Below are 27626 nucleotides of genomic sequence, written 5' to 3' on the forward strand. Positions count from 1 at the left end.
TCCCAGGTGAGTGAATTCAGGGACTTGGAGGAATTCAACCCAAGAGACTTAGGAACTGGGGGCACCGCTGTCTCCTGGAGTACAGGACTAATTTACAACTGAATGGCCTGTGTTCCTTCCCAGGGTTTCTGTTTATTTTTCAAGTAGAACATCAGTAGCCTTTTCTGAGATTTATATTTGAGCGGAAATGCACTGACTTCATGTTTTACAGGAAAAACATTAAATTCTTTCCATTTTTGTCATTCACAGCCCTTGAATTTGCATCCATGTGCATCTTTTCAGAGTTTGTGTTTATTTTTGGCATGGGCAAGAGAGCCCATTTCTAGGGCAGCATTTGCTCTGGTCTCTTTATATTGTCCAAATCTTTTCCCTAATGCAACACAGTCCAGAGAATTATGATCTTTCAAACCCTTCTGTGCACATATGATGTGTGAGACATGCTTGTGCAGGACCTTAGCTCAGTGCCCAGCACCCATGTTAGGCTGCTCACAACCACCTATAGCTCCAGCTCCAAGGGATCTGATGCCCTCTTCTGGCCTCTGTAGGCACTGTACCCACATGTGCGTACACGCACGCACACACCCGCCTGCACACCCATACACACACATACATACATAAACATTTAATAACTAAAAATAAATTATGAAAATCTGTAGAAATCAGAGCGCAGGATGACCGGTAATCATTTTAGACACAAAGATACCAAAATTCACAGAAGCAAAGAGACATGTTGTGGTCCCAGAGATAATGAGGGGTGGGGTTGGATCTGTCACTTGATTGTGCGTGTATTGGAGTTTGTCTGGGCACACTTGAACTTTTCTTTACCTGGGGGGGTGGGGGTAACAGGAAAGACTCCCAGCTCTCATCCAGACACCTTCTTCCTGCTATGAGATGTGTGTTTGTACTATGAGCCTCATCAAAGCCCTGTAGTGTGGCTGAGGGAGGAAGCACATGGCGGGACCACACTGGGGATTGTTTCAAACCTGTGTGTCTTGACTTGGCAGAGAGAGAAAGGTGAAAGACATAAATGTTAAAACCCATGTGAATTTTCTCTACAAAGTTTTATGAACCCAGAGGCTTCAAGTGAGCTTCGGCGGCTCTCTCCCCAGTGCTCATGTGTTGCTGGGCTTTTCTTGGCTGGCTTGTCTGAGATTTTACAGACTGCAACACCTCCTCCTGAAGCCGGTAATAGAAACCGGCGGTGCCGTGTGCCAGTCTCTCCCTCTGCCTTCCTCTCTGCATGGAGCCCCGCGTCTCTCTTCTAAAAGGATGCCTGGGTCACCTTCTAATTGGGGTGCTTCTATCCAGGAACACACAGAGGGCAGATTTGGGGTCTCTATCACCTGCCTCCTGCCATCTGACTCTCGGGTTTCATCTCGGTCCAAGACTTTGGCAGGAAGAACATCGCTTGTTCTGGTAACCTTAACAATTAAATTTAACAATTTAACATGATCATTTATTACTATAATCCTTTACCAAAGGCTGCCTGTTGGTTACTAGGGGTGTTTTTCAGTCAAAATGGATCATTTTTGTCCCAACTTGTGCATGAGTTTCCAGTTTGTGTTTTCTGTATCTGTGTTGAGAAGGGAACTATGAAGGATATTTCATAGACTATGGGAATTACGCCTCTCTTTGTTGACTGCTTCCCAGAAACAGGTGGGGTGCTGTGTCTTGCTTCTACTGATGAAGCAAAGGGGGTGCCCAGCATGTATTGATAAACTGCCTTCTCTGACGTTGCCCTACCTCTGAGACTGCACCTTGGGGAGGGAATGTCATTGTATGTTCAAGGATGTTAACTTAATCCAAACTAACCCTACACATATGTTTGTGAACAGCAACTGCTAAGACATGTATGTTCCGGGGCACTTTGTGCTTGTGATCAGCCATTTTGGAATGTTACTTTCCTCACTCAGCAGGGACTGTGGGGATTCCTCGGGGTCCTGAAGCCAAAAGTAAAATCCCCAGGTTTTCTGCTTACTATTTTATTTTATTTTTTATTTTAATGCTCCTTATTCTCATGCAAAGCGATGTTTCTTTATAACATTTCTATGCATGTAATTAATTTTTTCTGTTTTTAAAGATTTATGTATTTTTATGTGTGGTATGAGTATTTACCTGAAGGTTCGTTTGTGCATCACATGTATGTTTGGTGCCTGTGGAAGCCAAAAGGAGCCGCCAGGTCTCCTTGAGCTGGCGTTGCAGGTGGTTGTGAGCTCCCTGGTGTGGATTCTAGGAACTAAAACTCAGGTTCCTTGCAAGACAGCAAGCACTCTTAACAGAGGAGCCATCTCTCCAACCCCTCAAATATCTCTTCAACAGATCAAATGACCTTTGCCTCTCTTATCAACACAAATTAAAATTACAGTTCAAATTAAAATTTGGGCTGATGTTCAAAGATTAGACCCATTTATAGCAGAGATGCTGACAATTTACTACCCATAAGTAGGGATAACACACGTGAAATTAAATTTCCCATCACCTGTGGAAGGGTACCCAGACCTTCCAGACCCATGACTCTGTGCCTAGGTGTTTATCCTGTAGATACAGATGCTTGCATCCAATGGATCCTGTGAAAAGCCACTCTTGAACATTGCTGTAATAGCAAATTAGAACAATCTAGAATACCAGTCAGTAAATAGGGCACAGGTTAAAAAAAGTTATAGAATAGCCATCAAGTGATATATTTATGAACCCCTACGAAGGAGCAAGAAACCTGCTTGCTGTGGTGTCTAGGGTGGGCTCCTGTGAGAGTCCCCATGCAGAATAGTCACTTCTGCGGAGCAAGGGTCTTGTGTGTACATAAAGGAGACCCGTCACTTTGCTTGCTGTCTTGGTCCCTGTTCTATTGCCGTGAAGACACCATAACCAAGGCAACGTATGAAGGGAGGAATTTATTTGGGGCTTTGCCTACAGTTTTAGAGGGTTAGTTCACGGTCATGATGGTGGGCACCATGGCAGCAGGCAGGTATTGGAGCAGCTGCTGCTGTCTTACATCTTATCTCAAAGGAAAAAGCAGAGAGATGGAGAATGAAATGGGGGGTTTTGAAACCACAAAGCCCACCCCCAGTGACACATCTCCTACAGGTACATACCTTATAGGTGGATATTGGGGGAGGGTGCCAGCTCACACACAAAAAAAGACACAGAGACTTATAGTTAACTATAAAAACTCAGTCAATAGCTTAGGTATGTTTCTAACTAGCTCTTATAACTTAAATTAACCCATTTCTATTCATCTTCTTTCTACCTGTGACTTTATCCCCTTTTCTCTGTACTGCCCATGCTGCTTTCCTGCTTCCTCCGTCACTGGCTGGTGACCCTTGGCATCTCTGCCCTTCTTCCCAGTGTCCTCTCTGCCCCCCAAATCCTGCCTATTGTCTGTTCAGCTTTTTATTAAGCCAATTTGAGTGACAAATCTTCACAATGTATAAAAATATTATTCTACAACATTTCTCCCTTTTTGTCTGATTAAAAAGGAAAGGTTTTAACTCCAACATAACTATATACAATGAGAACTATTATCAGGTAAGAATTATGTTTACAATGTTCAGTTCAGACCATTAGTATTTGACATATTTGGAGAAAATACTCTATTATTTATTCTCTCTTGATGAGTCTAAAACTCTGTGCATAATTTACAAAAACTATAACTATCTAGTTTTTAACTCCATCAGAGACCCAGAAGGATATAATATTGTCTGAGTAAACAGGAAATGCAGTACAAACAACTTCCCAAACTAAAAGAAACAACAGAAAGAGCTGGCTGCCTGGACAGTCACCCAAGATTCTCTGCAATGCTGGGGCATCCATCTTTGGCCTATAGGCCTAGAATATCTGACAGACTTTTCTGTGAAACAGGAATTTTTGAAGGATTGTCCTACCTTGTCTTGGCAAAGTTTGACAGTAGCTTCTTTTGTGTCCCGTTGGTCTAGTTTAGACAGCATATGGTCAGCAGTTGAGGCAAGGACCCAAATGGCTAGCTTTTGCTATGAAGCAAGTAGACTCCATATGGAAGTTCTTTGATGCCCATCATCCTTTTTTTTTTTTTTTAAGTATATTGATGCCATCAGGAGCAGACATGTCTCATTGTCAAGAAAAACCTTCTGTTATTAAAACATTTTAAATGCCATATTCTGTAGGTTATTGAAATGATTGAAGATCACCTGTCTATCTAAAATGTATCTCTGTATAACCTTGAAAACATACCTAACATGACTATAAGTTTGATAGTTATAGTTTGCTATTAACCTGTATTTATTATCCTAAATTACTTTCAAAGACTACAACTTTGCATGACCTTTTAAAATGAGCTGCTTAGATGCAGTACCTTAAACAAGAACAAGGACACATACATGGTATAACAAAAATAACCTTAAATCTGTATCAGTCTGAAAAAATCCATACCAGTGTAAAATATTTGAGTTTAGTGCTTGTTTAAAAGCAGACTCAACAATCCACCCTTTTATCTCATTAGTTCTATACTGTATCCCCCCTTTTCTCTTCAGAAAGAGATCCTTGAATCTAATCCCTTTGTTTTAGCTTTTTTCCTGACCACACCAATAACAACTTGTAATCAACCCCCCTAAATGGTGACAAACATCTGTAACCCATCGAGTGACCAAAAACCATTCACCCCACCTCTTGGGAATGTGGGTGTCTTATTCTTACACTTCTCTCTGCTGTCTGGAGTGCTGGCATCTTTAGAAGACCCTGGTAAAACTTAGATAATGGTCAGATCCTGGGAGATTGTTCAGTCTCTATGAAATGGGAAAGTGAAAGGCTTGTCTGAAGTCCTGACTGGAGTAGTCTGTGAGACTGGAGCATCTCTTTCAGCAGCCTTGAAACTGTTCTGGATACAGAACTCTAAGAAAACTGCAATAGAAGCATTCTGAGAGGCCGATCACCTGAGCCACCCATTTTCATTGGTGTCTTGTCCCCTTGCTCTGAAAACACAAACTTTCGAGGGTAACATATATACCTGCATTAACACATGTGTGGAATGTGCAGTGTGCACAAGTCAAAGATGGTTTTGTTTTATGTTTAAGAAGATAATCTGTCAACTTTATAAGTCCACTTGAACTGTATAACCAAACTGTAATATAAATCTCTATGCATGCCATATGAAAGGATAGCATGTAATGATCAGTCATGAGGATTCTGTGGCCAACAAGATTTATCATGTCTCATCTCTTCTCAGGGCTGTTCCTATGTCACCTGCCTGTAGTATTTTTTGGCTTCTTGCCCCATGTTTGTAGCCAAAATACTCAAGAAGTCTTCCCTGGTCAAATTTGATCTCTATTAACCAGGAAGGAATATATATTTACATATATATAAAGTTTTTATATATATATTATATATCCCACATATATATGATATATATAAACTATATTTCTCTATGCCTGTTATACCTAATTTTTTTCCTTAAGACTACACACATTGTTAAACACATTGCAACCTATTTATAGGGTCTTTTTCTGTCTGAAACTTCTTTACTGTGTATCTGTAATCTTTCTGTCTGCATGGTTCAGCTCATGGCGCACTGGCTGCTCAGGCACGCAGGCAGCGGGCAGGAGATGTGACTAACATGAGGACCATGATACTAGGGTGTTGTGTTTGGTGCCCTTAGTGTGTGCTTAGAACATTTTTAAAAATCTTTTCCAGGTCTTATATGCATATACATGGCCAAATATTGAGCACCATTTGTAGGAAATTTGTGTTTTGGGGTCACTAGCTCACAAAAAAATTACATAGATACTTATGATTAATTATGAAATCTCAGTCGATAGCTTAAACTTGTTTCTACCTGGCTCTTATAACTTAAATGAACCCATTTCTATTCATTTGCTTTCTGCCTCGTGGTTTTATTGTCTTTACTCTGTACCGCCCATGCTACTTTCCTGCTTCCTCCATCTCTGGCTGGTGACCCTCTGCACCTCCACCCTTCTTCCCAGCATCCTCTCTGCCCCAAAAATCCTGCCTAGCTATTGGCCATTCAGCTTTTTATTAAACCAATCTGAGTGACACATCTTCACAGTGTACAAAATGTTTATTCCGTAACAACACCTTATAATCCTTCCTAAACAGTTCCATCAACTGAGAACCATCTGAGCGTGGCTTCTCTTCTGCCCCCTTGTGCAGAAGAGCATGGAGATGTAGGAAGAAAAGTCAGTGTCGTCAAGGCCTTTGAGGGAAGGAGGGTGTGTGCGCTGGCTGGTTTCGCTAGCGGTCTCTGTGGACCATACTCATTAACAGGAGGCTACACGCTCTTCTGCACGAGACACCTTGGCTCAGTAGTATACGTTGCTGCAGCTAAACCAAGGGCAGCTGATTTCCAGATCCACATGGCTAAATCTTCTTACTTCAGGTTACTTCTGACAAATAAAGAGTAAATGCTAATCTGCTGTATAAACAAGGGGGCAGAAGAGAAGCCACGCTCAGATGGTTGTTGCCTTCCTCCCCAAACCAGGGAGGCTGAAAGGCTTGACAGCTGCCAGGTTTAATCAAACCAAACTCACTGAGCCACATTGAACGGAGTGAGTCAGTTTGTGGGCGGAGCCAGGAGTCATGCAGACTACCTGATAGATGGAAATGGCCAAGGCTAGGCCAGGGATCTCAAGGCTAAGAACAGCCTGGACAGAGAGGCTGCCCTGCTATGCCAATAACATGCAAGAACACCCAGGTCAGAGAGGATGACCCACTATGCCCAAGCCAGGCAATAACACCCAGATAAGTCATTGAAAGGAAAGGCCCTAGGCACATGCAAATCCATTCTAGTCTAGAAACAGATTCTTCATGGGTCATGCTGTGTCATAGCCTTTACCTAATAATGCAGAACTCCAGTCTCCCACAAAGCTCCTTTCCTGCCACACACCAGCCCATAGGTTTCTGGAAGTTTCTAAGGCTAAGAGTCTTGCCAAAAGAACTACAGCAATAACAAGAACATGGACTCTGCATTTTCTCAGATTGTATTTTATTTTTTATTTATGCACATGTGTGAGGTTGGGGTGGGTGCCCATGAATGCATGTGCTACTGAGGCCAGAAGAGGGCGCCAGATGCCCTGGAGCTGGAGTCACTGATGGTTGTGAGCCAGCTAACAGGTGTTGGGAATCCACCGCTGGTCCTCTGCAAGATCTGTACCGGCAGATGGCATGGAGCCGTTTCTTCAGTTCTTGCGCCTTTCATAGAAATTATTATAAGATTATTTAGACTGTGCTTCTTGTTCACTCTTTAAAAATAATGTATTATCATTAGTGTGCATACATGTGTGTATGTGTACATGTGTACAGTGTGTATGTGTGTATGCGTGTATGCACACACATGTGCATGCAGGCACACCCATGCCACAGTGCATGCATAGGGGTGAGAGAACAATTTTCAGGAGTTGGTTTTCTCCTTCTACCATGTGGGTTGCACGGATCAGTCTCAGACCCCCCCTTCTCTCTTTTATTAAGACTTTTAATTGACATAATGATACGTTTGTGTATAGAACACTGAGTGCTAATTTAATATGCCTTGTGTATTGGTCACACTGGGGTCTTTAGCATTGTTGTCTCCTTAAATGTTTATTACTTCTTTGTATTGAGACTCATCAGCACCTCTCCTGGTTCTTTTTAAAATATGTAATAAATTGCTGTGACATGCAACCACCTGAATGTCCCATGGGCAGTTAGATCTTACTACTCCTATGTAATTGGACCTGTTATACAAGCTCTGCTTGATGTGAGATGTCCTTCTGTTTATGTGATGCTTTTATTGGTTAATGAATAAAGCTTTTTTTTTGCCAGTGGCTTAGCAGAATAAAACCAGGCAGGAAATCAGAATAGAGATAGAGAGTAGGTGGAGTCAGAGAGATGCCATGTAGCTGCCGAAGGGGGCAGACACCATGTAGCTGCCTAAGAAGCAAAAGGTAACAAACCACAAGACTCATGATAAAATATAAAATAATAGAAATTTTGTTAATTTAAGATGTAAGAGTTAGTTAATAAGGAGCCTGAACTAATAGACCAAACAATGTTGTAATAATACAGTTTCTGTATGAATATTCGGGTCTGGGCAGCCAGGAAATGAAAGAGCAGCCTCCGACTACAATGTCTACTCCCCCACCCTCTCAACCTCTAGTCGCCTCTGTCCTCTCTGCATCCGTGAGGCTGATTTTCGTTTCCATGTGAGCGGGAACCTGCAGTTCTCTTTCTGTGTCCAGCTTCTGTCAGTCAGTGTCACAGCCGCCAGTCTGGCTGGTGTTGCCACAGAGGGCAGGCTTTCATCTTTAGGGTTGAATAGTGCTCAGGTTTGTGCAAATTCTTGATTCTCTTTACCTATTCACCCATTAATTAAAGTCTCATCTGATTCCAAATCTTGACTATAATGGATAGTGCTGTAATAAGCATGGGCACACAGGCAACTTTTGATTCACTGATTGTATCCCTTTAGAACAACACCGTGGAACTTCTGCGCCACATGGTGCTTCTCGTTTAGATCTTGAGGGACTTCCATACACTGCCCTGTAGCACCTATATTTATTGACATTGTCAAGAGCCTGTAAGAGTCCCCCTTTCTCTGCATTCTCCTCAGCATTTTTAATCTTTTCATTCCATTTCATTTATTATTATTGTGGATGGATGCATGCATGTTACAACATCCTTGTGGAGGTCAGAGGACAACTTTGTGCAGTTGGGTCTCTCCTCCCACCACGGGGGTGTTGGAGAAGTCAATCTCCAGGTCCTCATGCTTGACAGCAAGCGCCTTTCTCTGCTGAGCCATCTCACCAGGCCAGTCTGTTTTGCCACAGCCGCTCTAACTCGGTGAAAGGATGCTTTGGAGCTTTCTCGTAGACTTGTCAGGGTTTATAAAAATTTTCTGGAACATCAAATAATTTGCCCTTTTTGCCCAATTTTTGTTTTTGTTTTTTTTGGGGGGGGGCTATTTTTTGGCTTCTATGCACTCTGGGTCTTAAAGCCTTGTTGGATGAACAGTTTATGGTTTATAGTCATTTCCTCCCTTCAGCGAGTCTCCTCACTTTGTCAGGTGTCACCTTTGTGTGCCGAAGGTCTTGGTTTAATTCCACTGGCCTATTTTGCCCTTGTTGCACATGTGTTTGGGGATCTTATTTAAAAAGTTATTGCCTTCATCACAATGTCTTGAAATGGCTCCTCTGGTTTTCAGTGTATTCATTGTTTCAGGTTATTTCCTTGGGTGTTTGATTGTGGTTCAGGGACTGAGAGATAAGGGCTTCATTCCAGCCTTGCATGCATGGATGCCCAACGCTGTCTCTTCTCTGCTGTGTTTCCAATACCTTCGTTAGAAGTGATTGTATGCAGGAAATGGCGGTTTCAATTCTGGGTTCTCTGTTCTATTCCACTGCCTTGACTTTTGGTTTTAGCCATCTCTTTGGGGGTATCATTGCTTTGTAGTATCTATCTCACTGTATTATCTATCCCACTGTATTGTGATACAGGGAGAGGCCCTGAGAAGTGGCCTTTCCCCAAAGCATATAGTTGGCTGAAGTTCTGAGTTCCATCTGCTTCTTACAGGGGACCACACCAGGAGTTCTAGGCAGCTCCTTCGTATCATGGGATGCATTTGTTGCTTTTAAAAATTAATCATAGTTTATGTGCATGTGGGGGGCGGTACATATGAGCCCCTGTCCTCATGCCATTGTGCATATGTGAGGTCAGAGGGCACATATGAGTCTTTTCCCTCCCTCTAGCATGTGGGTTCTGGAGATTGGGGAAAAAAAACAACAAAAAAAAACTTATCACTTTATGGTTCTTACTGTATCCAAAGCCTGCAGTTGATTTGCCAGTACATTAGGTATGTCCAGGTGCCTCATAAATTTTGGCTCCTTTAAGTAAGAAAGACAAAACCCTGAGCAATCAGTAACTCTCGGTCACATGGGCAGTAAAGGACAAAATGCAACCCAGCGGCTGGTCACATTCTGAGGGAACAGCAACACTTCTTCAGTGCTGTGAAGGGATCCCCAGAAATGTTTCTTTCCTGGGGGGCAAATACTTCACATGCTTGCAGACTTCAGTCTCTTATTCAGTTCCTCTTATTTCTGCCTCCTTAGTGGTGTGTCATGAAGTTCAGACGTGGCTCTACCAGAGAAGTAATGTCAGTGTATCGCCACCCTCAGGGGTCATTGGTGAAGCTGGCCAAGTGCAAAGACTTGAGTGTGTGGCCATAGTGTTTTGATGTCATTTTCTTATAACTATCGCACCTGCGTTTGAGTTTGGTTGTAGTTGTTTTGTCCATCTCTGTAACTGTATGTTAGCCAGTCTGGTTCATTTTCGTTAGAGAAATGGGACGGAATGAGATGAGCTATCACTCTGTCTCTTGTTATCAAAGTTTCCAACAAGATAATCATTCCACTTTCTAAAACATCCAGTAACTTTTGCTAGATCCCTGGGCACAGGCTGTAACATGAATTGTAACCCAGCCCTGCCTGGTTGGATTACACTTCTCTGCTAGACCTCTGGATGGAGTAAGTGCTGCTGGCCCCAAGACCAGCCCATCCAGGGCAGGGAAATCCTGGGGCTTCCTTCCACAAGGTGCCCTGTCTTGCTGCATTGGGGATCTGGGGACAGCTGGCTTCCTCATTAACATCTAGGACCTGAACAGAATTGTATACAGGCAGCTCTCACAAGGGTGCCTTTTCCATCCACTTAACCAGTCTGGCGTTCCTAGGTGAGGCTCTAACGAGGTTCTAATTACTTAGCATTATTCTTCAGCTTGAATTAGGATTCTCGTCTGTCTGGGGATGAAAACACACAATGTTTACCAGCTGAGTCATTCTGTGTAAACAGAAATTAGAAAAAGTGCTCACACAACCAGCTCCTGAAGGCTTAACAGTTGCTGTGTGCCGCAGAGTGGTGGCTTTTATAAAGGGAAGAGTGTGGTTATTTCAGGTTTTCTTCTGATTCTGTGCTTTGGGGGCTTCCTGTTGCTTCAGTTTTGGATGGAGCAACAGGCCTAACGTGCAATAAGAACACCACGGGGGGCTTCTGCGGGCCAGGCTCTAACCCAAGGATGCTGTCCACGCACAGACGCTGGTGTTGGCTTGTTCCTTGGTTGAATTTGGAATTTTTTTCCTTTTAATCTGGAAATCTTTATGTTCTCCAAAGAGAATGTATTTTTACATTCATATTTTAAAAAGTAACAAAAGCTATTCCTCCACCAGAAGGGCTTTAGCGTCCGTCCTTACCAGACGTGAGGGAGTCTCCGTCAGTGTCTGCATACCACAGCTGCCTTGCTTACCAGAAAACCCCTTTCCCATGGTGCTTCCCGCTGACAGAGAAAGAGTCCTGAGCCTTCTGCTGGCTCATGGGTTCTATCTCTCCAAGCTGGGTGAGAAGCGTGATAATATGGTAGAATACCAACTATACAGCCCACTGTTAAGCAGGCATTTCTGTGAGTCTTTTCTGCATTACTAAACCACACAGAACTTAGTAGCTTAAACTAACAAGCACCTGCTGCCTCCCTGGGCAGGCTCAGGTGGGTCTAACTTCTCAGCCAGGGACCCTGTGCATCTCTGGCCACCTGGTGCCTGATAGCCTTGCTCACCTCTCTGAGGCTTGGTCCACCAAAGGTCTCCATCATAGAGAAGACCAGTGTGGGTCCACACCCATGGTGAGAGGTAGGTAGCAGGACCCCAAAGCACTGTAGCCGTTCTGCAGTATTAACCGTTGCTCGTCTAACAGGCTTCTGAGGACACAGTCTCTGGAATGGTTCTACAGCAACGTGAAGAGCCGCTTCAAGCGTTTTGGCAGCGCCAAGGTCCTGAAGAACCTGTACCGGAAACACCGTCTGGAGAGCGGCGCCTGCTTTGACATCCTAGGTACCCCACTGCCTGCTCCTCCCGAGGTGTTAGTGGCTGGGAATGAGGGGAGAAGGCTGGGCTTGGAGGCCCTGTTCTTTGGGTACACGCTCTTCATAGGGACAGAGAAACTGTTTAAATGGCAGGTTCTGGAAAGAGGGCAGGTGGCATGGAGTGTCACATTTTAACTAGGGTTTTGTTTTTAATGTCTCTGTGTGTATGTGAACGCACATGTATGTGGATGTGAGAGCACATATGTGCACACGCATGTGAAGGCCAGAGGCGGGCCTCTAGCCTCCTTCCTCAAGAGTTGTCTACCTTGCTTTTTGAGACAGGGAGGGTCTTTCCCAGGTCAGGAACATGTAGGCTAGACTGGCTGTCCAGGGAGCCCCAGAGGCCGAATTGTCTCTTCCCCGCCACCGTCTCCCCCAACCCCTAGTGCTGGGATTAAAGGCACGAACATCATGCTCAGCCTTTTAGGCTGGGAATCGAGCTCAGGGCCTCAACAAACACTTTCCCGGGTCATCTCCCCAGTGAACATTCCTGTAGGGGTTTTAATCATGGAATCTTAGAAGTCATCTGTGTGTGTCCCTGCACCTGCGCACACGTACGTGAGAGCCCAGAGGAAGACGTGTGTTCCCTCTCTAGCCCTCTCTCGTTCCCTTGACACAGGGTTTCTCACTGACCTGGCACCAGTCTGGTGGCCAGCAGGCCCCACCAGTTCCTCCCAGCTCCATTCTCCACAGCACTGGGGTCACAAGCACACAAGGCCACACCCAGCCTCTTACACGGATCTTGGGGATTTGAACTCAGGTCTTCATGCTTGTACGGCAGTGCTCTGACCACTGAGCCACCTTCCCAGCCTGCTGACAAAACACCAGAAAGTCATTTCCTCATAGAGGTGATGCCAGGTCCCTATCCTGCATTCTTCACACTCTGGGTTCTGTTTACCAGACTCAGAATCCAGCATCCTCGCAAAGTCACAGAGTGTCGGTGTCCTCCTGGGGAGCCCAAAGGGCACACTTCACCTACATTGTGTTTAGACAGAACAGAGGACAGCCAAGTTACTGGGATGAGAAATTGCACTCCTCGGTCCTCTGAAGACGGCCAGAAGGAGGAAGCAGTTGTCAGCTACATAGCTCTGTCCTGAAGAGTTTTTCTGCCAGAGTAGCTCTGCTCAGTGCTGCTGACGCGGGTAAATGCTTTTTATCCATGAGAATCAGGGAAAGGAAAAGAACCTTCCTCTATCTCAATTGCAGCTTTTTACCGTCATTATTTTACATTGCCGTGTTCTCAATGAAATCTTTGGCTGTGTCTCATCTAAAACTATGCCTGCCGCATAAATAACGGGGAGACAGGATGGAGGCATTGTGCTTGGGAGTCATGGAGCCTTTCATGATCCCAGTTAGACTCTTTCAAGCTTCTTGGGGAGGTGTGTTTAACCGAGAGAAGCAGCAGTCATACGAGGTCAAATGCAGTGACTTTCTTTCTTTTTCTCAGCTTGCATTACACGGATGCTTCTACAGTGGACAAGGGTGACAGACCATTAGTTCAGGGCAATTGTTCAACTTTTAGGAAAAATGCCATGGCCTCCATCTAGAGATGAGTGAGATGCCCCTTCATGCAACAGGGTACCGTCCATGTGCCTGTTTTTCTGGTACGGAGGGAGGTCAAGGGCCAAAGAGGTGACATGCTAAGGTGACACACAGGTACTGTGCAGACCTACAGACCAGCCTCATGTCCCCAGCTGAGGTGACACACAAATACTGTGCAGACCTACAGATCAACCTCACGTCCCCAGCTGAGGTGACACACAGGTACTGTGCAGACCTACAGACCATCCTCATGTCCCCAGCTTCACCCCGCGGCTCTGCCTTTACCCAACACTAGCTCCAAAGAAGGCTTAGTCCAACAGAGGCTGCTGTATCAGAGTGCACAAGACTGGGCAACTTAGGAACAGTAGAAACCTCTTGTTGGAAGGTTAAGAGTCTGGCAAAGCTTCTCTATCTCCCTCCCTCCATACCTTCCTCGTGTGTTTGTGTGTGTACACATGCATGCACGCATACACACACGTGTGCAAACAAGCACAGGCACGAGTGTAGTGCCTACAGAGTCTAGAAGAAGGCATCAGGTCCCTCAGTGCTGGAGTAACAGACTGAGCCTCCTGGTGTGGGTGCTGGGAACTGAACTTGCGTCCTCTGGAAGAGCAGTAAAGCTTTCTTAATCACGGAGCCATCTCTCCAGCCCCTTGGCAAGAACCTTCTTGCTGTGTCATCCAGGATGGAAGGGAAAAAGGCAGGAAAGAAGGAAGGGTCATTCATAATAAGCCAGCTTCCAAGATAACATTAGCCCACAGATATGGGGGCAGGTTCTCCCGATACCGTCAGGTTGAAGGTCAGAGATGATTGTGAGCTTGGAGAGAAAATATACTCAAGCCATAGCAGAAGATGCTGGAAGGCAGTTGTGGTTAAGCTGCACTGAAAACCATTGTGCAGAGAGAGATGTCGGGTCAAAGATCAGATCACGGTAGCATTTAAAGAGCCCATCAAACTCATCACCATGGGCAATGCACCAGCTCTGTGGCTCAAACGCATCCTTGCTCATCAGAGACCTTTCATGGCCATGCTCTTCTCTCCCCTAGGAGCAGGATTGTTTGAACCAACCCTGGGGAATGAAGGGAGCGATTCAGGAAGTGATTCGACTTTCTACAGGCAGTCGGAAGGTGAGACTGCTTTACGGACAGCCACTGGGATGTGGGAGGGCTGGAGAGGCTGTGGGGTCTACAGGCAGATGGACGGTTATGCCGCTTGACTAACAGGCACTGGGACGTGGGAGGGCTGGAGAGGTTGTTGGATTGGGGAGTTGTGATCCTAACTATGTTGTGATTGACCAATGAGAGCTCTGGAATTGGAAGGTAATAGTCAAGCCAGGAACCAATGCTTCCTGTGTGAAACTATTCCTGTAATTTACTAACATCTGTATTTTAGACCAACACCCTCATCAAAAAATTATAGCATGGCATCTAAAGCCTTTCTGGGGCTTGGTAACCATCCCCATCACACACATGTGCAGCTGAATGCCTGGTATGTCCACTATCTTAGAAAATACCTGAGTTCACACACTCGGCCTGTGGAGCAGGGCATCACAGGAACCCAGCCTAGAACCTAGGGCAGCAGAGTCACTCAGTCATGCTAGCTGAGAATGTGCGAGCCTGCTCTGTGTGCTCGGTCATACTAGCTGAGATTGAGTGAGCCTGCTCTGTACATGCCGTCATGCTAGTTGAGAGTGTGTGAGCCTATTCTGTTCACTCGGTCATGCTAGCTGAGATTGAGTGAGCCTGCTCTGTGCACGCCATCACGCTGGCTGAGAATGTGCAAGCCTGCTCTTTGAAAGTGCAGACCATGGTGAGAGTACATTGGGTACATGTCACAACACCATCTAGTGTTTTTCCTGTTAATATATACTAAAAATAAAACCATACCTCAGGACTGGTGAGATGGCTCAGCAGGTAGTGATGCCTATAGCCAAGCCTGATGATCTGAGTTCAATCCTGGGACCACATGGGAAGAAGAAAACTGACTCCCACAAGTTATCCATTGGGTGCCACACATATGCTGTGGCACAGAGAGAGACAGACACACACAGAGACACATACACACACACACAACACACACATACACACTATAATTTTCAATGTAATAATTTTTAATATTTTAAAAATTATTTTTAGTCCTTTTCCCAGGCTGGATATCCTGGAAAGGCCAGGTGGGAGACAGAGCGCCAACTCCAGGGAGCCCTTCTTGCAGTGACAAAGCCCTTCGCAGGTTCTCCTTTTGGGTTCTTATCGAGACTTCCAGGGAGTGCACTCAGGCCTCCAGACCATGGTGTGCAGTCGGTCTGTCTGTGGTGACCGCCAGAGTGGACTTGGAGCACACATTCCCACCTGAGTGCACCTTGACCTTAGCTGGGCTTGTTTCACAGAATTTCTTATGCTTTCTGAATGCTGCGTGCTGGCCACATTGGTGTCTCTAGGGGTCTAGAGAGCTTGGTGAGCCATGAATGGAGGAGTAGATAGGCTCATACTTTGTCCCATTTCACAAATAACTTTCAGCAGCTACAGGAGACGGGCGTATGCTAACAACACAGGACTGCATTATAAATGGCAAAAGGAGAATAAAATTAGAGAGAGAGAGAAAGAGAGAGAGAGAGAGAGAGAGAGAGAGAGAGAGAGAGAGAGAGAGGCATCCATCTCCTTCAGACACACGGTGCTGTGGCTGATGCAGCTTGCCTGAGGCACGTGTGGGGAGAAGAGACTTTGCCACAAATAATAGCATGTCCCCTGAATTCCTGCTGCAGGCTCAGTTGGTGAAGTTCTTGCCACACAGTGTGAACTCCCGAGCTCAGTCCCACGTAAAAGACTGAGTGCGGCAGCGTAAACTTTCTATCCCAGTTCAGGAGGTGGAGGCAGGAGGATGCTGGTCCTCACCTGCAAACTGTTCCAGCTGAATCCCTGAGCGCAGGTCCAGCCAGAGGCCCTAGCTCAAAAAACAGAGGACAGTTCTGGGAGTCGACCTCTGACCTCTTCACACACACACACGTGTACACGCACACACACATGCGCACACACTGTTGTGCTATTTTAAAAGATCATTGTCCTGCAAATGCTTTCTCAGTAGTACTGGATGGCAATAGTAATGTGCTGTCTCCTTGTGTAACCTTGGGCAAATTACCCAGCCAGTGTGAGTGTCAAAGGTCCCTCTGTGCTATGTGACCACACGGCACCACATTGAATTGCCACAGTGACTACAGACGTGCAGCTCTCTGACCACACGGCGCCTCACTGGATTACTGTCATGATTAGAGATGCGGAAACCCCAGCTGGACCCCAGCACGTGCCTCTGCTCAGTCATCAATAGTGGTCTATGATGGTTTACTTTAAGCCATGTTCATAGCCCAGTGTCTTTGGAACATTCAACAGTTTCTACCCATGTTATCACCATGGTGGAGTGTACCAAACAGGAATGAGAATGTATGCTGTCTGAGAATGTGGACAAAGAGACCTTTCTTTCTGACAGCCTCCAGAACCGTCTCGCTCACACAGAAGGATACCAGAAGGCAGAGATGGGAGAGGGAGACACATGGCGTGGGATGTGGGTGATGGTGGAGGTGGTGGTGAGGTGGATGCCGAGGACAGTGGGCTCATGTTCCATCCTGAGCAGCTCGAGTGTGTCCCAGAACCCCAGGATTGTAAGCAGAAAAGTAACCCATGTGGCATTTGTGACCCGTTCTGTATTCTTTCCCTTCCTAGGACACAGCATGATGGACACCTTGGCTGTCGCCCTGCGCGTGGCAGAAGAAGCCATTGAAGAAGCTATTTCCAAAGCGGAATCCCACGGGGACAGCCTGGTAGGACCTCCTTCCTATGGTGGGGCTGGGACGGGGTAGCAAGTGGGAGCATACTGACTGTCACAGCAAGTGCAGAGGGCCAGGGGTCCGCATCACTCTAGCCTCAGCAAGGTGTGTGTGGCCTCCTTTGTACTGCTGCCAGGACCGCTGTGACAACGACCCCTCATTCCCATTCTCTTCCTCCACAGGACAAGCAGAACGAGGCCAGCTACCTGCGGGACCACAAAGAAGAGCTGACCGAGGAACTGGCCACCACCATCCTGCAGAGGGTAGGGTAATTCATATGGTCACAGGGTCCAGGCCAGGGGCTGGAGAGCTGGAGGGTAAACTCAGGATGGACTCATTGGCTGATACCATGACCAGAGTTAGAGCAGAAGGAAGCAAGCCACAGAATCCACTCTGTCTGCTGCCCGCGCCTTCCTCACATGGGCGTGGCCAGAGCATCAAACCCTTGGCAGAACTCAGGGCAGAGGCCGGAGAAGGGCATATTTCCCATGGACAGGAAGACTAGAGAGACGCCTGAGAAGGGTTGTCAGTAAAGTATCTTGATAAACTTCAGCCTTTGCTCACAGCCACAGAGACTCAAACCCCATTCACACAGCAAGGACACCTCCCTCCTGAGGGCACCCAGAGGTGTCGCCCAATCCTGGGTCAAGGACAGGGATAGCTCCACCTGCAGCTAGAAACCTGGGAGCTAAGCTAACAGATGGTCTCCCCTGGAGCGTTAGAAGGTAGGAGACAGCGCTGGCCAGCCCTGCGGGGGGCACGAGGAGAATCCTGAAAGCCAATAGACAAATGCAGCTGATCTCACCCTAGAAATGGGAGGAGAGCCTTGATTGGGCCACCTCTCTGCCTCAGCAGGCACCTTCATTCATGACTGCCCTTCTCATGACTCGGTCATCGAAAAGCCCACTGAGGGCCGGGAGACCACTCACTCCAGTAAAATGCTCACTGCACACCCTGAGTGGCTTGTGCCTTTCATCCCAGGATAATGTGGGTCCCTGGGGTTCACTGGGCAGCCAGCCTAGCCCAGTAGGCAAAATACAGGTTTAATATGAGACCCTGTTTGAAAATAAAGAAAGGATAGAGATCAAAGAGACCTCTGCACACGTGTGCACACACAAACATGTGAACAGATACCCACTGAAGAATTCCATCTTGGTGCTTCAGGGTTGGTCACGTTCTCAGCTGCCCCATCTGTAGACATTAGGGGCCCAGAGGAATCTATACCCATGGGCCCACTAAATGCATACGGCTGTGCCAGCACAGCTGAGGGCAAAAAGGGACCTGGGTGTATGCCTCTCCCTGAGCCTTCTAGATGCTTCCTCCAGTCAAGACCCGCAGCCAAAGGCACCAGGCCTGTGTGCTGTGCAGCTTTAGCTGACACATGAGTCTCGCTGGTCCTGTATTCTCTCCTATCAAATGCAGAGGACAGTGTGCATCTCCCAGAATTCCTCTGTAGTCCCCAGCACGGAGTCTAACATGGAGTGAAAGTCACTTACATAGAGAACCTGGGAAGTCAGAAAAATACCACAATCAGCCATTGATAGCCACGGGCTCCTTATATACAGGTTCATTCAATCAAGGATCTAAAACATATAGGGAAAGGAATTCCAGAAGGTTCCAAAAAGGACAGCTTGAACTTAATGGACCAAGCAGTAGGCTGAGTCCATATGGACAAGAAAGCATGCTAGCTTAACCACTGATCTTCTGCCACCTCCCGAAGCCTGTTTTTTCCTATTCCTGCCCTTTGAACATTGCCTGCCTGGTACCACACAGTTACACCCATGACAACTACATCTTTACTAACATGTAGGCTTTTCTCTCATTATTGTTCCCCAAACAGTGAGCCCAGCAACTATCTTAATAACACATCTATCAGGCTGTAAGTGTCCTGAAGATGTCCTGATGGATACGGGAGATCCATAGTTTCTCCAAGCAAACACTATACCATGTTATGTCCACCTACGGCAATCATTCCTCAAGCTCCAGCGCTCTTGATTTTTGATATATGGTCTCTCACTGGGACCTGGGACCCACAGATTAGGCGAGGTCAGCTGACCAGTGAGCCTCAGACATCTTCCTGTCTCTGCCTCCCTGGTGCTGGAAAGACACCTGTGAGCCACCCAGCAGCTCTTCACGGGGGTTCTGGGGAGCAAACTTGGATCTCAATGTTTGCACGGCAGGCACTTACCCCAGTCCTGTCAGTGGCGTGAGGAATCTGCTGTGAGGGAGGCTGATTCCCCTGCAGATGGAGAAGGGTGGCTGCCCTTGTCACCCACAGGAGCTGTAGGCCATCAAGGCTGTATGCGCCCTGTCAACACAAGGGGGTCTGAAGCAAGCTGTTGGACTAAGTTCCTGGGTGTCTGGAAAAGCATCCCAAAGATGACCCCGTCATGGTGCTTAGCCTCCAGAAGCCTCCTCAGTGACGTGTCCCCGTTTCCCCAGATTATAAGAAAGCAGAAGAGCAAAGCGGAGCCACAAGCAGAGGAAGAGGGGCCGGAGTGGCCACGGCCCCAGAGTGGCGGTATGAAGGCAGAGGATGAGGAGACCACGGCCCCTCCAGGACGACAGCGAGCACGTGCCACCCTCTGGGTGAGTCGGCACAGCGTTGCTGCCCCCCACACTCTCTGCATGCCTGTGTGTGGATTAGAGCCGTTCTCCCGCGGGAAAGGGTGAGGCACATTTTGCCATCTGCAGTTGAGAGTGCTACCGAGGTTCCCGGGGAGAGCAGGGAGTGTGGAGGGGTACAGAGTGTGGGGTACAGGGGAGAGCAAGGAGCTGAGGGAAAGCGCAGGTTGCTGGGGAGTTTTTACGTGGAGACCATCTTAGGGAAGATAAAGATGTTCATGGGCTGCACGTGTGTGCACACCTGTGTGCAGGTGTGCATGTGGAGGTCAGAGGTCAACTTCAGGTGTCCTTCCTCCAGCTTGGTCTGCCTCTGGTCTGGAATTCACCAGTTCAGACAAGTCAGGTGCCAGCCCCAGAGACCCTTCTGTCTCCAAGTTCCCAACGCTGGGATTATGTGTGCCCGTCTGTGTCCAGCTTTTAAATGTGGGTGCTGGGAATCGAATTCAGGTCTTGGTACTTGCGAAGCAAGCCATCTTCCCCAGCTCACGGAGGACCTACTTTCTCACACCAGTGCAGGATTGAGACCCTTACATTGAGGAAAATAGAGCCTTTGAATAGTTAAAAAGCCCCCTGAGGTCCCAGGTGCAGGAGGAGATGACTTTGACCACTTCTTAGCTACTGCCTCCAGAGTAAAGAGGCCATGCCTGACAGCTCAAATCTCTCCATCTTCTGTGTGTCACTAACATGAACATTCATGAGCCAGGAGCCCAGAGCCTCCCCGGCCCCTCCCAGCTCTCTCCAAGCTGGCTTCCCCGACATACCCTTGTGTGGGTAAGAAGGGAAGAAAAGCAGAGACCAGGGGCGGCGGGAGTGAGTCAGAATAAAGAGAAAGCCTACTGCTCAAGTCATACCAGCACTTCCTGATAAACACACAAGCGCTACCGCGCCACCTGCTGGAACAAGTTTTCATTGCAGTGATTCTGAGGCCTCTTGACTTCCTGCGAAGGATTTGGCAAAATGATATAACTCCTTGACCACCCTGCCCTATATTGTTGAGTTACATCACCAGAACTGCCCTGGATTCTGGTGACAAGAATGCACCTCCTGCGTTCTGGGGATGAAGTGTGTCTGCATGCCCTGTGACGCATGTCTGCTTAACTCCCCTATGAGTAGGACCTTCCTGCACAGGACAGATGTGTGTACACCACCTCAGTTGGTCATACCTGGTTTTCAGCGTGGGTTCGGGGGGTTTGTGTGGGTTTTCATGCTTACAAACACCTCTGGCTGAGCCATCTCCCCAGCCCTTGGGCAGTTTTGAAGCTGTCACTTACCCTGAAATGCACAGTGAACTTAGAGGAAAAGGGAGTTTCCAGATTGTTGGCCAAGGCCGTGGCAGAAATGACATTCAAGCACAGGGCTCCTGTGTTCTGCCCAGATCCTGCCATGCCCTGCTTGTGTATCTCCGAGAGAGCACACCATGTCTCCTTTGCTCTCCCCTCTGCTGGGAGAGGCAAAAAGAACATTTGTCACTGGGATAGGAGGGTGTAGGGATGTCACAGCAACCAGCCGGGAGACGGTGTGCTCAAGGGTCCCAAGGTCCCTGTCTTCATGGATGCTTTCAGTGGTTATGTGAAGTGTTCTTTCCCTCCTCAGCCTACTGTGTTCAAAGCAAACATCAGTGCTGATCTGCGGCTCTTAGCCTGGCTGAGGAAGACAGCCTCACCATGCAATGTCTTCTGCTCACTGGACCATGCTCACTGCTGAGCTAGAGGCCCTCGTCCTGGGGCTGTGCTGAAAGCTCACACATCTCTCTTTCCACAGCGGTCTCAGTCTGCATACTCCTTCACTACAGAAGACGCTCTGAAGACCTGTTCAGCGGAGGCTGCACCAAGGCAGGCCAGGGACCATGGCCAGCGTCTGCTGGAGGAGTCAGCTTTGCCCAGCTGGAAGAGTGTGGACGGGCTGGATGGAACAAGTAATGGGTTTTGTTGTTGTTGTTGTTGCTTGTGTTTTGTTTTGATGAGATAAGACGACCTCATAGCAGTGCCCAGGCTGGCCCCCACCTCCCTCTGTAGCCAAAGATGACCTTGAACACCTGATCCTCTGGCTTCCATCCACCACTCAAATGCTGAGATTATAGGTGTGTGCCACTGCTCCCTGGCTCCAAGTGGGTTTCACAAGTGCCGTTTGCAGGCTTGCCAGCTATCGCGTGGCCTTTCGCCGAGTGTGCACGCACATGTGTGTCATGTGTGTGTGCGTGCATGTGTGGGTGTGTGTCATGTGTGTGTTGTGTGTATGCGCACACCCATGCGTGTGTGTGTGTGTGTGTGTGGCCGTGAAAGGGTCCCTGCAAGGCAGTTATCTTGTCTATCCTAAGGGGTGGCACTCTGGTCTGCTTGTGTCTATGCTCTTCCTGCTTGCTTCTAGAATGTTCTGCCTCTTCCTTAGGAGCTGGAACTCACATCGACGTCTGTAACGCATGGCCCTTCATAGAGCTGTTGGGTCTTACCTAGACTCAGTTACCTTCCTAAGCTCTCACACAATGGTCGTGGCCATGTAAATAGAAGCCAGGGGCCACGAAGCCCCACACTTGGGGGGCTTGTTCCCTCCAGCACAGGTCTGTTCCTCACCAGGTGAATGCATGCATGCAGCAGAAGGCAGACCCACATGTTGTCCTGTGGACCAACTGTTAGTGGTGTTCTCAACCTGTCTTGTAGCTCGGACTCAGATCCCTTCCCTGAATAGCAAAAATACATAACAGAAAGCTGGCTACCCTAGAAATAAACTTCTAAAGACTGGCTGTCATTTCCCCTCTATAACTAACCAACAGCCTGTGAGCAAAATCAGCCCAGTGCAAAGACTCAGAAATGCTTAATATCTGTTAATCTGAAGATTTCCCAGGAGAGATCCCTTCCCTATGAATCCTCTAGTGCCTGGTCTGTAGCTGATGGGTGGAGTAGCTGATGGGTGGAGCAGCTGATGGGTAAAATAGCTGATAGGTGGATCAGCTGATGGGTGGAGCAACTGTAGGTGGAGTAGGTGATGGATGGAGTAGCTGATGGATGGAGTAGCTGATGGGTGGATCAGCTGCTGAGTGGAGTAGCTGATGGGTGGAGCAGTTGTGGGTGGAGTAGCTGATGGGTGGAGTAGCTGATGGGTGGAGCAGCTGATAGGTGGATCAGCTGATGGGTGGAGCAACTGTAGGTGGAGTAGGGGATGGATGGAGTAGCTGATGGGTGGATCAGCTGCTGAGTGGAGTAGCTGACGGGTGGAGCAGCTGATGGGTGGAGTAGATGATGCATGGAGTAGCTGATGGGTGGAGTAGCTGATGAACGGAGCAGCTGAGGGGTGGAGTAGCTGATGAACGGAGCAGCTGAGGGGTGAAGCAGCTAATGGGTGGAGCTGGTGGATAGAGTAGCTGGTGGGTGGAGCAGCTGATGGGTGGAGTAGCTGATACATGGAGACTGTGCAGCTGCAACACTCAGATGACAGTCCAGTGCTTTATCTGTGTAGTTTTATGGTTTTGGTTTTTAAATGCTTTTCATTCCTAGACACACCATTCAGATACCCAGCATGCTCGTGTCCTCTGCTTGTCTCCCTTTCCTCTCTCTCCCCTGCCTCTTCCTTTCTCCTGCCCCTTCTTTCTCCTTTCTTTCCTCATTCTGCCCCCCTTCTCTCCCTCTGCTCTGTCTCCCCACTTCCCCTTTTATCTGCTCTCCATCTCCCTCTGTTCTCTGTCCCCAGAGCCATCAACAGGTTGACGCTAATCCTGTCATATATTGTATATACAAGTACCACATTTCTGTCTGTCCGGACCTGGGCAGTGGGACTTTGTAGGGAAGGTCCTCCTCTGCTGTCCTGTCTTGGGCTAGAGGAAGCGTCACAGTTCATGCTGAGGCCCCGCCCGGAACGCAAACTTGGCTTAGCTTTCCCGCCCTCTGGTGCACACTCTTCCTGGGTTCTACTGGACCTTGCTACTTCTGAGTGACTGTGGCTTCTACCAGAGGTGGAGTCTGATGTGGGCACCTAGGGGCTTGTGATTCACCTGGGACTTGAGCCCAGAAAATGCACAAGGACAGACGGACAAGAGATGAGAAAGGAAAGGCAAGCAGTGGATGTCTTATGGTCCAGGTGCTTATCACAGGGGTAGCTGGAGCTGTGGAGTTAGCCCCTGCCGATCAGGCAAGGGAGGTGGACGCTTACCCCACCAGCCCCCCAGCTATAAGTGGAGGCACGCCCCCAGCAAGGGGCAATTCCCAAGCCTTCCGGCCTAGGGCACACAACACGGGTCTTGAACCTAGGTTATGGGTCAGCTGAAGAATTCGAAGTGCTGGCAGCCAGAGGTTCAGAGAGTCCTCTGACGGTGCCGGCTGCAACTGTGGGTGTAGATTACAGGATCTGCGATGGGGAAGTCAGCCTTGCCCCTTTCCTGGCTCTGGGGGGCTCTGTGTAGTGTCTGAGCACCCTGGCTCCTCCAGCCATTCAGCCTGTGCTCCCAGCTCTGGCTGAGACCCCTTTGCATCGCAGAGGAGCACATGCAACACTGAATAACGACAACGGCACGCACATCTGCTTTCTGTGTACATGACTGTGGAGTGAGTGCGTGTGGTCCACGACCCAGGCTTAGAATCCACTTAGTAATCCAACTCAGTAGATAGATGAGAGAAGCCAAGAGTGCTTGGTACATTCAGCACCATGTTCCATGGGCTTCATAGTCCATGTCATGAGGTCCCACAGACGGCCAGGAAACAGGCTGAGGCACTCTCTGAGATGTAACTTTCTGGTATTAACCTTGCATCCAGGGTTCAGCATGAACCCTTGGTTCTTTTGAAATTCTCTTTTCTAACATTATTTATTATTTTGGGTGTTTTGTATGTATATGTACCCGTGCATGGAGTGCCCATGGAGACCAGGAGAGGGCATCAGATCCCCTGGAACTGTAATGACAGGCTATTGTGAACCACAATGTGGGTACTAGGAATTGAAGCTGGGTTCTCTGGAAGAGCAGCCAGTGCTCAGCTCCCAGCCCCAAGTTTTGGTTGGATTTGCCCCTCACTTCAGCAGCCCTGTTTATGCAACATATCAGTGAGCTCTGGTTTGACTAGGGGACCCTGCCTTAGAGAATAAGGAGGAAGAGCCACTTAAGTGGAAGACCACCTGCAGGCTCCACATGCATGTACACCCACATATGTGTGGTTCGCACGCATGCACACACACACACACACACACACGAATCTTCTTCTCTGAACAAGTACGGTATAAGCTTTTTCATGCTGTCATCCTCATGACAACTCGGGGAGCCATTAAGCATCCTTTTCCACCAGTGAGAGAGGTGTGGAATCTGAGACTCCGCAGCGGCTGCCTGGCATGGAGGCTTTGTGTCCAGGTCTTGGAGACCTCTGTTCTGGGGAACCTGTCCCTAGGACAGAGCAGGCTAATTTACTCCTTAGACCAGCAGGTGACTGGGATCCAGGTCCTCAGGCCTTGTCATGGGGAGGCTGCTGAGCCGTCTGTGGGGTCGGCTGGACCACAAGGATGGAAAACAGACCAGGAAGGCCTGGGGCTGAGAGCCGACTCTGGGAATAGAGGACCAGGAGGTGACCACGAGGTGCGGCAGAGGTGGACAGAAGAGTAGGGAGTGGCAGAAGGAGGGCCAAGCATCTTCCTGGGTGTGAGGAAACCCTGGTTTCTGATGCTCAGAGGAGAGAGAGCTCAGCGTCCTGCCAGGGTGGTTCCAGGAGGCAGTGGCTGTGAACCCGGGACACTGCATTGAAAACCACATTCCACCGGCATCGGTCTTCCTCCGAGGTTTCTGTCCTGCCCCATTCCCCAGTTGTTAAGTCCCAAAGAAACACACAGAGGTCTACATTAATTATAAACTGATTGGCCATTAGCTCAGGCTTCTTATTACCTCTTATAACTTAGATTAGCCCATAATTCTTGTCTGTGTTAGCCACGTGGCTTGGTACCTTTTTCGGCGAGGCAGTCACATCTTGCTTCCTCTCTGTCTGGGTTTCTGCCGTGGAGTGGAGAGAAGATGCAAGGGGAGATCTGCTTCTGCTGCTGTGCTTTCATTCCTGCCTCTGAGACAAGAAATACCAGTCCCACGTAGCCTCAGGTCCTCTCCAAAACCCTGGTTCAATAAATCATAGGCTTCGTGCCCGTGTAGCGAGGCTGCCTATGACATCTGTGAAAATCCTCAGGGCAGAGTAGGAGGTAGAATTATCCCTTATCAGTGAGGGGAAACTGAGGACCTAAGGGAGGAACCCATGGCCAGTGTTGGAGAACAAGAACTTAGGCAGGCAACTACAGCTTTCCCCATCCCTTCTGTCAGCCTCAGACCAGGGCAGGGCAGCACTCAGGAGGCCTGAAAAGGGACCGTGACCCCAAGTCTCACTCCATCTGTGAGGCCCCCGAGGGTCCCTGAGAACTTTTTGTCTTAATAGTACTTTCACTCTTTAAGATTTTTATATATGTATACAGTGTATTTTGATTACATACAGCCCCAGGACCTCCTCCCAGCTACCCCCAGGACCCCTCAACCTATTTTCCTCCAGTTTCATGTCATATTATCGTCCTGAGTTCAACTGGCCCTGGGGCATCAGCAACCTATTGGGGTCCACATCTCCAAAGACAGGCAACTCTGCCTCCCTCTGCAGCCATCGGCTGCCAATAACTCCTCCCCCGTGAGCCCCTCCCCCACCCATACTGGACCTAGGACTGGCTCCATACCGTACAGGTCTCATGCAGGTCACCACGGCTGTGAGTTGGTGTGTGCCACAGCCATGCCATGTCCAGGAGTTCCACAGCTCTCCTCCTCCTCCTCCATCTCAAAGTCTTTTTTTTCTCCCCATCCATGTTGTTCCCTGAGCCTTGGATGGGAGAAGTCGATATCAATGATATCAACCCGTCTATGGCTGAACACTCAGCCTCCTGTGTGCTGGGTGCGCCCTCCTGCTCTTCCTAAAGGCGGTTGCTCTGCAAACTCACAGGGAGCCGGTCATGGGAGATGACATGCTGCCCAGATTGCTCTGTCAGTGGTAATGGACCCCCTCTGGTTTCTCTCCTTCCTCCCTCACAGATCTGGCCCCAGTTTTGCAGAGTCCTGATGGAAACTGGATGGCCTTGAAGGATGATGGTACACGGCCTCCAAGCCGCCTGCTGGCCAAACCCAAGAGTGGTACCTTTCAGGCCCTGGAGGTGGCGTCCAGTGTGACATCGGCCTATGATGAGTTAGGTTCCGACAGTGAGGAAGACTTTGACTACAGTGAGGCCTTGAGTAAGCTGTGCCCGCTGTCCCAGGGCAGAGCCAAGCAATCCCAGCCTCAGCCTACACAGTGTTCTGGCCAAGGTCCCTCAGCCACCTCTCCCTCAAACCCTGAGGCCATGGGCTCCGATTCAGAGACTTCCTCCACCAGCTCATCTCGGGAAGCTGGACGTCGGGCCAGGCTGATTTGGCTGCAGAGGAAGACCCCCAAGAACCCCACAGCAGAGAAGATGCGCTTCCAGGGAGAGCTGGATGTGAATTTCAACCCCCAGGCAGTCTACGGAGAGACTTCTGACAGTAGCGATTCAGAAGAGACCCTCCACACTGCAGACCACAGGGCCAGGAGGTGGAGAAGGGCCAGAGTGGGCCCAGAGGAGCCAAACAGGGGGCTGTCTTTGCCTGCTTCCCATCCACAGGGTCTGCACACACATCAGGTAAGGAAATTTCACCTGCCAACACGCACACACTTTGAAGTAGGATGGCCGTTCTTCATATGTGGTGGTCTGGAGAGCCTGGTTTGGGATCTGCTGTCTAAGATTCTATTGACTTTGCTACCTAGGAGTCAAGGG

General features: G+C 48.4%; 1 protein-coding gene across 2 annotated transcripts in view; it reads left to right on the forward strand.

Annotated features, from left to right (window-relative positions):
• The window catches only part of Myrip (myosin VIIA and Rab interacting protein), a 172890-nt gene that overhangs the window by 105900 nt on the left and 39364 nt on the right, over window positions 1–27626 (forward strand). For both annotated transcript variants that reach the window (XM_057768005.1, XM_057768004.1), the window contains exons 4-10: window positions 11698–11834; window positions 14455–14535; window positions 17122–17219; window positions 17408–17488; window positions 19668–19814; window positions 21612–21765; window positions 26872–27491. In XM_057768005.1, the coding sequence (XP_057623988.1) occupies window positions 11698–11834; window positions 14455–14535; window positions 17122–17219; window positions 17408–17488; window positions 19668–19814; window positions 21612–21765; window positions 26872–27491 (1318 nt within the window). The remainder of the gene's footprint in view (window positions 1–11697; window positions 11835–14454; window positions 14536–17121; window positions 17220–17407; window positions 17489–19667; window positions 19815–21611; window positions 21766–26871; window positions 27492–27626) is intronic.

Source organism: Chionomys nivalis, chromosome 4 (genome assembly GCF_950005125.1).
Source record: "Chionomys nivalis chromosome 4, mChiNiv1.1, whole genome shotgun sequence".
NCBI classification, from domain to species: domain Eukaryota; kingdom Metazoa; phylum Chordata; class Mammalia; order Rodentia; family Cricetidae; genus Chionomys; species Chionomys nivalis.